At 52.2% G+C, this 12,943-nt stretch overlaps 1 protein-coding gene across 1 annotated transcript in view; it reads left to right on the top strand.

Annotated features, from left to right (window-relative positions):
- The window catches only part of LOC121536132 (VPS10 domain-containing receptor SorCS1-like), a 113,998-nt gene that overhangs the window by 60,399 nt on the left and 40,656 nt on the right, over positions 1-12,943 (top strand). The window contains exons 10-11 of the mRNA XM_041843731.2: positions 3,103-3,249; positions 3,344-3,393. Coding sequence (XP_041699665.1) covers positions 3,103-3,249; positions 3,344-3,393 — 197 coding nt within the window. The remainder of the gene's footprint in view (positions 1-3,102; positions 3,250-3,343; positions 3,394-12,943) is intronic.

The raw sequence follows: 12,943 nt of genomic DNA, 5'->3' as shown, positions 1-12,943 counted from the left end.
TTGGGTGCACACCGCTTGCCCTCAAGGACACTTACAGCACCAGGTGTTGCAGGAAGGCCAAGAAGATCATCAGGGACCCCAGCCCCTGAGCCATGGCAAAGGAAAAGGAAAACCAGCCACGTTGCCGACACTGACGTCTTGCTTCCAGACAAGCTAAACACCTTCTTCGCCCGCTTTGAGGATAACACAGTGCCACCGACGCGGCCCACTACCAAGGACTGTGGGCTCTCCTTCTCCATGACCGACGTGAGTAAGACATTTAAGCGTGTTAACCCTTGCAAGGCTGCCGGCCCAGACGGCATCCCTAGCCGCATCCTCAGAGCATGCGCAGACCAGTTGGCTGGTGTGTTTACGGACATATTTAATCTCTCCCTATTCCAGTCTGCTGTCCCCACATACTTCAAGATGGCCACCATTGTTCCTGTACCCAAGAACGCAAAGGTAACTGAACTAAATGACTATCGTCCTGAAGCACTCGCCTCTGTCATCATGAAGTGCTTTGAGAGACTTGTCAAGGATCATATCACCTCTACCTTACCTGATACCCTAGACCCACTTCAATTTGCTTACTGCCCCAATACATCCACAGACGATGCAATCGACATCACACTGCACAGTGCCATATCCCATCTGGACAAGAGGAATACCTATGTAAGAATGCTGTTCATTGACTATAGCTTAGCATTCAACACCATAGTACCCTCCAAGCTCATCATTAAGCTTGAGGCCCTGGGTCTGAACCCCGCCCTGTGCAACTAGGTCCTGGACTTCCTGACAGGCCGCCCCCAGGTGGTGAAGGTAGAAAACAACACCTCCACTTCGCTGATCCTCAACACTGGGGCCCCACAAGGGTGCATGCTCAGCCCACTCCTGTACTCCCTGTTCACCCATGACTGCGTGGCCAAGCACGCCTCCAACTCAATCATCAAGTTTGCAGACGACACAACAGTAGTATACTTGATTACCAACAATGACGAGATAGCCTAGATCTCTAGTGGCACAGCTAGCACTGTGATGCAGTGCCTTAGACCACTGCGCCACTCGGGAGGTCACATCACTGACAAACTGAAATAGTGTGGTGAAGAAGGCGCAACAGAGCCTCTTCAACCTCAGGAGGCTGAAGAAATTTGGCTTGGCACCTAAAACCCTCACAAACTTTTACAGATGCACAATTGAGAGCATCCTGTAGGGCTGCATCACTGCCTGGTACGGCAACTGCACCACCCTAAACCGCAGGGCACTCCAGAGGATGGTGCGGTCTGCCCAACGCATTACCGGGGGCAAACTACTCGCCCTCCAGGACACATACAGCACCCGATGTCACAGGAAGGCCAAAAAGATAATCAAGGACCTCAACCACCTGAGCCACTGCCTGTTCATCCCGCTATCATCCAGAAGGCGAGGTCAGTACAGGTGCATCAAAGCTGGGACCGAGAGACTGAAAAACAGCTTCTATCTCAAGGTCATCAGACTGTTAAATAGCCATCACTAGCACATTAGAGGCTGCTGCTTGTAGACATTGACTAGAAATCACTGGCCACTTTAAGAAATGGAACACTAGTCACTTTAAGAATGTTTTTGTATCTTGCATTACTCATCTCATATGTATATACTGTATTCTATACTATTCTACTGTATCTTAGTCCATGCCGCTCTGTAATTGCTCGTCCATATACAGTGGGGAGAACAAGTATTTGATACACTGCCAACTTTGCAGGTTTTCCTACTTACAAAGCATGTAGAGGTCTGTAATTTTTATCATAGGTACACTTCAACTGTGAGAGACGGAATCTAAAACAAAAATCCAGAAAATCACATTGTCTAATATCCATTGCTCGTGTTTCTTGGCCCAAGCAAGTCTCTTCTTATTATTGCTGTCCTTTATTAGTGGTTTCTTTGCAGCAATTTGACCATGAAGGCCTTATTCACACAGTCTCCCCTGAACAGTTGATGTTGAGATGTGTCTGTAACTTGAACTCTGTGAAGCATTTATTTGGGCTGCAATTTCTGATGAACTTCTCCTCTGCAGCAGAGGTAACTCTGGGTCTTCCATTCCTGTGGCGGTCCTCATGGGAGCCAGTTTCATCATAGCGCTTGATGGTTTTTGTGAATGCACTTGAAGAAACTTTCAAAGTTCTTGAATTGTTCCATATTGACTGACCTTCATGTCTTACAGTAATGATGGACTGTCGTTTCTCTTTGCGTATTTTAGCTGTTCTTGCCATAATATGGACTTGGTCTTTTACCAAATAGGGCTATCTTCTGTATAACCCCCCTACCTTGTCACAACAAAACTGATTGGCCCAAACACATTAAGAAGGAAATATATTCCACAAATTAACTTTTAAGAAGGCACACCTGTTAATTGAAATGCATTCCAGGTGACTACCTCATGAAACTGGTTGAGAGAATGCCAAGAGTGTGCAAAGCTGTCATCAAGGCAAAGGGTGGCTACTTTGAAGAGTCTCAAATATAAAATATATTTTGTTTTGTTTAACACTTTTTTTGGTTACTACATGATTCCATATGTGTTATTTCATAGCTTTTATGTCTTCACTATTATTCTACAATGTAAAAAATTTTAAAAATAAAGAAAACCCTTGAATGAGTAGGTGTGTCCAAACTTTTGACTGATAGTGTAGATATTTTTAATTCCATTCCTTACTTAGATTTGTGTGTATTGGATATATGTTGTGTAATTGTTAGGTATTACTTGTTTGATATTACTACACTGTTGGAGCTAGAAGCACAAGCATTTCACTACACCCGCAATAAAATCTTCCAAACACGTGTATGTGACCAATATTTTGTTTTCATTTGATTTGATGGCTTGTTCTCCCCATTTCTATCACTCAGATGCGGGCAGTATAGGAGAATCATTGCAAAAACTGTAAGACTGGCCAAATGCTTCTACCCCCAGACCACCACTAGTCAGCAACCTGGTCCAAAATAGTGCTCCCTGTCAGAAATGCTATTGTGTACAGAAGACTTCACTTCCACCTCAAAACTAGGGCTTCAGCTTTACTTATGTTTGAATAATTTACAGTTGTAGCTTTTGCCCCTAAATGTTTTTTCATGTCTCTGTTTCTCACATGTTCCTAGGTAGCAGGGATAAAAGGGCTGTTCTTGTCAAATAAAGTTGTTGAGGACCAAGTGAAAACGTTTATCACTTACAATAAGGGGCGAGACTGGAATCTTCTACAGGCTCCTACCACTGATCTGAAGGGAACCAGACTCTACTGTGTACAGGTGAGTCTGCTTTTGAAAGTGAGCAACATCTGAAAACCTATAAGAGTTTTTTTCTATAAACCACCTTATGTTTTTTTCTTTTGTTGATTTTCAGCCCTACTGTTCATTACACCTGCATCTTCATGTGTCTGACAACCCGTACACATTGTCACGAACAGAAGAGGACCCAAGAGCGCAAGTTCAAATTCAGAGTTCTTTATTCAAGGTTACAGGCGGGAAGAGGAGTCCCAGGGGTGTCAGGGGTCTTTCAGGGTCCTCCTGTGGGTACCTGTGCTCCGGGGGTCACCAAATGTCCGGGGGTGTCCAGTCCAAGTGCTTAGTGTGTGTGTTCCCCAGTGATGGAGCGGCGTATCGGGCTGAGGGTGGTGAAACGTCTGGGCACGCTCATCTGGTGGTCGGAGACCTGGGGGAACACACACACACAACAGCAATATGAATGGCAGGCAGAAGTACAGATCAGGGCTGGGCAAATATCGTGGTGAGAGACAGAAGGCAGAAAACGAGTTACCGGAGGGGCTGAAGATCGGAGAGTAGTCGAGGTCCAGAAGGCAGGTTGGGATAGACGGGGCAGTAGAACAAGGAGGCAGTCAAGAAAGGATCGGTATCACAAACAGGAGTCAGAGCGCAGACAGGCAGGTTACTGGTCCGGGTTTGAAGACGATCTGACAGGGCTTGGCTGAAAACCAGGGCTTGATATACTGGGAGAGGTAGTGGGGAAATGCAGTTCAGCTGGCAGAGTAATTAGAACAGAGTGAGGCAAGGTGAGGATGGTGAGTGGGAAATGCAGTGCAGCTGGCCAGGTAACAAGAGCAGAGCAGGGCAGGTGGAGCTAGTTAGGCTGAGTAGAGAGAGGGAGGTGAGCAGAGTGGAAGATAATTGAATGCAATTAATGTTGCTACCAGGGAGAGAGAGTGCTCATGACAGGACCCCCCCTCAAGGGACGGCCCCAGAAGTCCCAAGAACAACATCATGCCGGGAGGGTGGAGGGGAGCAGGCGGCGGGTCAGAACTCCTCCCGAGCGGTCCGAGTGAATCTCCTCATCCTCAGAAGGAGCTGGAGGGTCACGGTCGGGAGACAGGACAGGCACTGAGACAGGAGCAGGGCGGGCCGGACGGCTAGGAACCCCTCTTGGACGGCCCCTACGGATTGCAGGCTGATCAGGATGTAGTCGGTGGAAGTCAGTGATAAGGGTCCGGTCCACTATCCTCCTGGCCGGGATCCAGGTCCTCTCCTCTGGACCATATCCCTCCCAATCAACGAGGTACTGGAGACCCCTACCCCTTCGCCTAGAGCGGAGCAGCCGCCGGACGGTGAAGACAGGACCGCCATCTACGAGGCGCGGAGGAGGTGGCGCCGGAGCTGCAGGGACCAGGGGACTTTCATGGACCGGCTTGACCTTGGAGACGTGGAAGGTGGGGTGGACCCGCATGGAAGCGGGCAACTGAAGTCGGACCGCCGTTGGACTGATGACTTTCTGCACAGGAAAAGGACCAATGAAGCGAGGGGCCAGCTTTCGTGATACAACCCGCAGCGGCAGATCCCGGGCAGACAGCCAGACCTTCTGACCAACCCGGTAAGTAGGTGCTGGGGTCCTCCGTCGGTTGGCACCGACGGCGTAGCTGGTTCCAGACTTCAGGAGCACAGTGCGAGCCTGGGCCCAAGTGCGGCGGCAGCGGCGGGCATACGCAAGAGCAGACGGACAGGTGGCATCCGCCTCCTGGCTGGCAAACAGTGGAGGTTGATACCCGTAGACACACTGAAAGGGGGAGAGCCCGGTGGAGGAACTGGTGAGTGAATTATGGGCATATTCCACCCAGAGCAGGTGTTGAGCCCAGGCCCGGGGATTTTGGGAAGCCACACACCTCAGTGCCTTCTCCAGCTCCTGGTTCATGCGTTCAGTCTGGCCGTTTGACTGCGGGTGGAATCCAGACGATAGGCTGGCGGTGGCCCCAAGGAGATGACAGAACTCCTTCCAAAAGGTTGCTGAGAATTGCGGGCCCCGGTCTGACACTATATCCTGGGGTAGGCCATGGATACGAAACACATGTTCCAGGACCACCTGGGGAGGTCTCTTTAGCAGAGGGTAGTTTGGGAAGGGGGCACGAAGTGGGTCATCTTACTAAAGCGGTCAACAATGGTAAGGATGACTGTGTGTCCGTCAGAGGGCGGAAGGCCCGTAACAAAGTCCAGTGAAACGTGGGACCAGGGCCTCTTGGGTATGAGTAGGGGTTGCAGCAACCCAGCAGGAGGCTGGTTGGGAGTCTTGTTTCGGTTACAAGTGGGACAAGCTCGGATGAATTCTCGGACATCCCGTCTCATCCCCCGCCACCAGAACCGCTGGCGGACCAGATGAAGGGTGCGAGTGATGCCGGGATGACAGGCCAGACGGGATTCGTGCCCCCACTGAATCACAGGTGACCTGAGATTTGCTGGAACAAACAGACGGTTGGGGGCGCTGGTGCTTGGACCTGGCTGGTCCCGAAGAGCCTCCATGACCTGCTTCTCGATCTCCCAGGTGAGGGCCGCTACGACCAAGTGGCTGGGAAGAATGGGAGCTGTCATGGCGGTGGTCTCGTCCTTCTGAAACATCCGGGAAAGAGCATCAGGTTTGATGTTGCGAGATCCCGGGCGGTAGGAGAGCGTGAAATTGAAGCGCGTAAAGAACAGAGACCACCGCTGTTGACGGGAGTTCAGCCTCCTGGCTGTTTGGATATACTCCAGGTTCTTGTGGTCTGTCCACACTACGAATGGTTCCTTTGACCCCTCTAACCAGTGCCGCCATTCTTCAAGGGCGAGCTTGACAGCCAACAGCTCGCGGTTCCCAATGTCGTAGTTGCATTCGGCAGGGGTTAGCCGACGGGAGTAGAAGGCACAGGGGTGCATCTTGCCATCCTCAGCTGCTCTTTGAGAAAGCACTGCACCCACTCCCACGTCCGAAGCATCTACCTCCACCACAAACTGCCTTGCTGCATCTGGCATCTGGAGGATGGGAGCAGAAGTGAAACATGTCTTGAGGATATTGAAGGCCTTATCAGCAGCTGATGTCCATTGGTACGGTTGTTTAGTGCTGGTTAGCGCCGTGAGGGGTGCAGCCACTGTGCTATAGTTTCTGATGAATCTCCTATAAAAGTTGGCAAAGCCCAGGAACTGTTGCAACTTCTTCCGAGACTCAGGAACTGGCCAGGAAGTGACAGCCGACACCTTCGTGAGATCCATCTGAATGCTGCCCTCGGTCACCACATACCCCAGGAATGAAACGGTCTTGGCATGGAACTCGCACTTCTCTGCCTTCACGAAAAGAGAGTTCTCCAGCAGGCGGCGCAGGACCAACCGGACGTGGTGCGTGTGTTCTGACAGAGTCTTTGAGAATATTAAAATATCGTCAAGGTACACAAATACGAACGTATTTAGCATGTCCCCTGAGGATATCATTCACTAGGGCTTGAAAAACTGCTGGGGCATTGGTGAGGCCGAAGGGCATGACGAGATATTCATAGTGGCCGGTTGGTGTGTTGAACGCTGTCTTCCATTCGTCTCCCTCCCTCATCCGCACCAGATGGTAGGCATTGCGAAGGTCCAGCTTAGTGAATACAGTGGCTCCCTGCAGCAGTTCGAAGGCAGACGAAAGTAAGGGCAGTGGGTAGCGATTCTTAACCGTGATGTCGTTCAGACCCCGGTAATCTATGCATGGACGAAGAGAACCGTCCTTCTTGCCGACAAAGAAGAATCCCGCTCCTGCGGGGAAGACGACGGTCTAATTATCCCGGAGGCAAGAGAGTCATTAATGTAGTCCTCCATGGCCTTTCTTTCCGGGGCTGACAGTGAATACAGAGCGACCCTTGGGAGGTGCTGTGCCAGGCAGGAGATCAATCGCGCAGTCATAGGGTCTGTGTGGGGGGTAGAGATGTCGCCTTGGATTTGTTGAACACCTCTTTCAGGCTGTGGTAACAGGCCGGAACATTGGATATGTCGGAGGTAGCGCTAGATCCTTCCCGGTGAACGGGCAGGGTGGCCCCCCTTAAACAGGTCTGGTGACAACTCCTTCCCCACTCACGGACTGTTCCTGTCTCCCAGTCGATGTGGGGGTTGTGCTGACGGAGCCACGGGTATCCAAGAATGAGTGGTTGGCCAGGTGAGTGTAGGAGGTGAAACTGGATGGACTCCTGGTGGTTTCCTGACAGCAGGATTGTCACAGGGGCGGAGATATGAGTGACAGTGCCAAGATGATGCCCATCCAGGGCTCGTGCAGGAATGGGTTGTGTCAGTTGATGATGGTTCACGCCCAGTTGCTGTGCAAGCTCAGGGTCCATGATGTTTGTGTCAGCTTCCTGCCTCCTGTTTGTCTCCGGGCCTCTAGAGGTCATCTGTGTTCCCCTCTGCCTTAGTTCTTCCTCGTGTGTCTTATTAGCTTGATCCAGGTCACCTGTGCCTTGTTTCCCCTTGAGTATTTTAGCTGTGTGTTTTCCCCTTGTTTCTCACTTGGTTTTTGAGTCCTGGCTATGTGTCTCCTGCTTTGTCCCACCGTGTCATTCCAAGTAAGCTTTTCTAAGTTATCTTTAGTTTGTTTTTCTCCCCTCGTGGAGTTATTTTGTTTTGCCTCCTGTTTTGTTACTCTACCTCTGTTAATATACCTCCTTCGGAGAATAACTTTTGTTGGACTATTTTTGAAGTGCGAAGAACCTTTGTTTTACATTAAATCTACTTGCCTGGAGTATTGCCTTGGGTGTTTCATTTGGGTCCAACTATACCTCCTCTGTGGCTAAGGGGTAGAACCCCCTAGCTCTCCACATCTGAGACCGGAGTTCTAGCCCAGCATGTGACAGAAAAACCAAGTCAATCATGGACCCAGAAACACTCAGTTCCCAGGACCTGTTGGCGGTGATCACTCGACATGAGGCTTCTTTCCAGCGCCATGAAGCCGTCCTCAGCCGACAAGAAGAGCTGATGGCTAGTCATTCTCAACTCCTGGCCGAAATGATGAGTTCCCTCCGCCAGCTCTTTGAACGCCTCCCTGGTCCTCTCCCTTCCCCCCAGGTCACCCCCCAGTGACGACAGGCCTTCTCTAGTGGCGGAGCCCCCGACTACCACCTCCCAAGCCCTTTGCTGGGGATCCCAGCTCTTGCCAGGGTTTCCTCACCCAATGCTCCCTCACCTTCGAGCTCCAACCCTCAAGTTTTCCCACAGACCGTTCCAAGATTGCCTACATCATTACCCTTCTTTCAGACAAGGCGCTCGCCTGGGCCTCTGCGGTGTGGCAGTCCCAGGAGGCCTGTTGTGACTCCCATGCTGCATTTGTAGAAGAGTTCAAGCGGGTGTTCGATCATCCTGTCAGTGGGCGGGAGGCTTCCAAGCGCCTACTGTCTCTCCGTCAGGGCCCCCGAAGCACGGCAGATTTTGCCATTGATTTCCGGACCATAGCAGCAAGGAGCGGATGGAATGATGAAGCGCTGAGGGTCTGTTTTCAGGGAGGGTTATCTGAGCCCCTTCAAGATGAGTTAGCCACCCGAGAACCAGCTGGAGATCTCGAGTCCCTCATAGCCTTGGCCATCCGCCTGGACAATCGTCTAAGAGAGCGGAGAACGGCTCGCCGCCAGGTGTCTCAGTCCCAAGTTCCTCTGAGCAGCTCTGTTCCTCCTGTTTGGACTCCGTCATTCAGAGCTTCCCCGGCTCCTGAACTGCTCCAGGATTCCCGGAGAGTATGCAGTTAGGCCGTTCCAGGCTTTCTCCCAACGAAAGGGAACGTCGCATGAGGAGCGTCGGTGCCTCTACTGCGGGGTTGCCGGCCACTTCCGCTCCACTTGCCCCGAGCTTTCGGGGAAACGCCTGTCCCGCCCAGCTACAGGAGGGCTGTGATGGGGAGAATTAGAGCTCCTCCTACTAACGCTGTCCTGGCTATTCCAGCCATTCTGTCCTGGGAGGGCCACCAACATCGGGTCCAGGCTATGATCGATTCCGGTGCCGCAGGTGATTTCCTGGATGTAACCTTGGCTAAGGAACTTAAGATCCCTACCCAACTACTTCCTCAACCCCAGGCAGTTACAGCCTTAGATGGCAGACCTCTGGAACCAGGAAAGGTTACAGAGGCGACTCAGTCCCTGCGACTTACCATCTCTCAACACCAGCAGGAGGAGACCTTCTATCTCATTGACTCTCCCGAGTATCCTATTATCCTGGGTCACCCTTGGCTATGCAGACATAATCCCCAGATCGACTGGCCTACTGGCACCATTCTAAGCTGGGGTCCCACTTGCCAACTCACCTGCATGCTTCAGAGTCCCTCAGCCCCTAGTACCCAGTTTCAAGAGTCTGTTGACGTCTCCCGAGTCCCCAGTGTTTACCATCGGTTCAAGGCAGTGTTCAGCAAGGCCCGGGCTACTTCCTTACCGCCTCATCGCACGTATGACTGTGCCATTGATCTACTCCCTGGGTGCTGCCCTCCTAGAGGTCGGATCTTTTCCTTGTCCTCCCCGAGCACGCAGCTATGGACACCTACATTAAGGAGTCCTTGGCAGCCGGCCTCATCTATGCCTCTACTTCCCGGCTGGGGCGGGCTTTTTTTTGTTGAAAAGAAAGACGGGGGTCTTAGGCCTTGTATTGATTACCGGGGACTCAACAAGATCACGGTTCGGAATCGATACCCCCCTTCCTCTCATGGCCACTGCTTTTGAGCTGCTTCAAGGGGCTTCCATTTTTACTAAACTGGATCTCCGCAATGCTTACCATCTCGTGCGGATCCGGCAAGGAGACGAATGGAAGACGGCGTTCAACACGCCCACGGGGCACTATGAATATCGGGTGATGCCGTTCGGGCTCACCAATGCCCCCGCAGTATTCCAAGCCCTGATTAATGATGTTCTCCGGGATATGCTTAATCTGTTCGTCTTCGTGTACCTGGACGATATCCTCATCTTCTCGAGGTCACTGAAGGAGCATGAGGGGCATGTTAGCAGGGTTCTCCAGAGGCTCCTTGACAATCACCTCTACGTTAAACCTGAGAAGTGTGAATTTCATGTTTCTCAGACTCAGTTTCTCGGGTTTATTGTCACTCCCGGGCACCTAGAGATGGATCCCAAGAAGGTCAAAGCGGTCCACTGCTGGCCCACACCTGCCACGGTCAAGGAGGTTCAACGGTTCATTGGCTTTTCTAACTTCTATCGGAAGTTCATCAAGAATTTCAGCTCGGTGGTAGCCCCCTTGACGACGCTTACCAAGGGAGGAGGGACCAAGATTCACTGGGGTCCGGAAGCAGCAGGGGCCTTCGAGGATCTCAAGCGCCGCTTCACTTCTGCTCCGATTCTGGTGATCCCTGACCCAGAAAGACCTTTCGTGGTGGAGGTGGACGCCTCAGAGGTGGGGGGTGGGAGCCGTCCTGTCACAGAGGGGTGAGGATGGGAGATTACACCCTTGTGCCTTCATGTCGCGCCGCCTGTCTGAGGCCGAGCGCAACTACCACGTGGGGGATCGAGAGTTGCTTGCGGTAAAACTGGCCTTGGAAGAGTGGCGCCATTGGCTTGAGGGGGCTCAGCACCCTTTCCAGGTTCTCACAGACCACAAGAACCTGGAATATCTCCAACAGGCTAAGCGGATGAACCCTCGGCAAGCACGATGGTCCCTTTTCTTTAATCGATTCCAGTTCCTCCTGTCTTACCGACCTGGCACCAAGAACGTCAAGCCGGATGCCCTGTCTCGAGCCTATTCTCCCGAGGTACAAGAGAAGCCCTTGGCATCGATTATTCCGAGGTCTAGGATCGTCGCACCTCTTCAGTGGGAACTAGAAAGAGGGTACGAGAAGCCCTTGTCCATGAGCCCGATCCAGGCGGTGGTCCTGCCGGTCGCCTGTACGTTCCTCTCTCTGTTCGGGCCCGCGTCTTGCAGTGGGGTCATGAGTCGCCCTTGACATGCCATCCAGGCAGTGCTCGCACACTGGAATTCCTCCGACGGCGGTTTTGGTGGCCGTCCATCAAGAAGGACGTGCAGGTCTATGTTGAGGCCTGCCCTGTGTGCAACCAGGGAAAGTCGACACGCCAGCGACCCCAGGGACTGCTCCATCCCTTACCTATTCCTCGAAGGCCATGGTCACACCTTTCTCTGGACTTTGTTACGGGACTTCCTCCATCCCAGGGCAACACCGTCATCTTAGTGGTGGTAGACCGGTTCTCTAAGGCTGCCCGGTTTATTCCCCTGCCCAAGCTGCCCTCGGCTAAGGAGACTGCTGAGCTCCTCATGAACCATGTCTTCCGGATATTTGGTATTCCCCTGGACGTGGTCTCCGACCGAGGTCCCCAATTCGTCCCGGTTTTGGGGGGCCTTCTGCAGGCTTATTGGGGCCACAGCCAGCCTATCGTCGGGGTTCCATCCAGAGTCTAATGGCCAAACGGAACGGATTAATCAGGATCTGGAGACCACCCTGCGGTGTATGGCGGCCAGTAATCCCACGTCTTGGGCCACCTATATCATTTGGGCTGAATATGCCCACAACACCCTCCAGTCCTCAGCCACCGGATTGTCCCCCTTCGAATGCCAGTTCGGTTACAACCCTCCATTATTTCCAGAGGAAGAGGCGCAAGTTGGTGTTCCCTCGGCCCAGCGCTTTGTCCAACGCTGTAGGCGGACCTGGAAGAAGGCCAGGCGTGCCCTCCTTCGGACCTCCCAGAGATACCAAAGTCAGGCTAATCGCCACCGCCGGGACGGCCCCTAGTTTCCGAGCTGGTCAGAGAGTTTGGTTGGCCACTAAGAACCTGCCCCTCCGGGTCGAATCCAAGAAGCTTTCCCAGAGATACATCGGCCCCTTTCCGCATAGCTAGAAAAGTTAACCCTGTGTCTTATCGTTTGGTTCTCCCTCGCTCCCTTAGAATTAACCCCACTTTCCATGTTTCACTACTTAAACCTGTCTTGTCTTCTCCCCTTTGCCCCCACGCAGACTCCCGCCACCTCCCAGGATCATTGACGGCCAGCCAGCCTACACAGTCCGCCGGATACTGGACTCCCGGAGGGTCCAGAACTCTCTGCAGTATCTGGTGGACTGGGAGGGCTACGGGCCAGAGGAGCGCTCCTGGGTTCCAGCCAGGGACATCCTGGACCCAGGTTTGATCCGAGATTTTCGCACCCTGAGTCCGGGGTGTTCTGGAAGGAACGTCAGGAGTCGTTCCTAGAGGAGGGGGTCCTGTCAGCTTCCTGCCTCCTGTTTGTCTCCGGGCCTCTAGAGGTCATCTGTGTTCCCCTCTGCCTTAGTTCTTCCTCGTGTGTCTTATTAGCTTGATCCAGGTCACCTGTGCCTTGTTTCCCCTTGAGTATTTTAGCTGTGTGTTTTCCCCTTGTTTCTCACTTGGTTTTTGAGTCCTGGCTATGTGTCTCCTGCTTTGTCCCACCGTGTCATTCCAAGTAAGCTTTTCTAAGTTATCTTTAGTTTGTTTTTCTCCCCTCGTGGAGTTATTTTGTTTTGCCTCCTGTTTTGTTACTCTACCTCTGTTAATATACCTCCTTCGGAGAATAACTTTTGTTGGACTATTTTTGAAGTGCGAAGAACCTTTGTTTTACATTAAATCTACTTGCCTGGAGTATTGCCTTGGGTGTTTCATTTGGGTCCAACTATACCTCCTCTGTGGCTAAGGGGTAGAACCCCCTAGCTCTCCACATCTGAGACCGGAGTTCTAGCCCAGCATGTGACAGTTTGCTTCGGCTCCGGAATCCACAA

This window comes from Coregonus clupeaformis, chromosome 1, assembly GCF_020615455.1.
Source record: "Coregonus clupeaformis isolate EN_2021a chromosome 1, ASM2061545v1, whole genome shotgun sequence".
Classification (NCBI taxonomy): Eukaryota; Metazoa; Chordata; class Actinopteri; order Salmoniformes; family Salmonidae; genus Coregonus; species Coregonus clupeaformis.
Note: the sequence above shows the minus strand (reverse complement) of the source record. Positions and strands in the feature narration are given on the sequence as shown.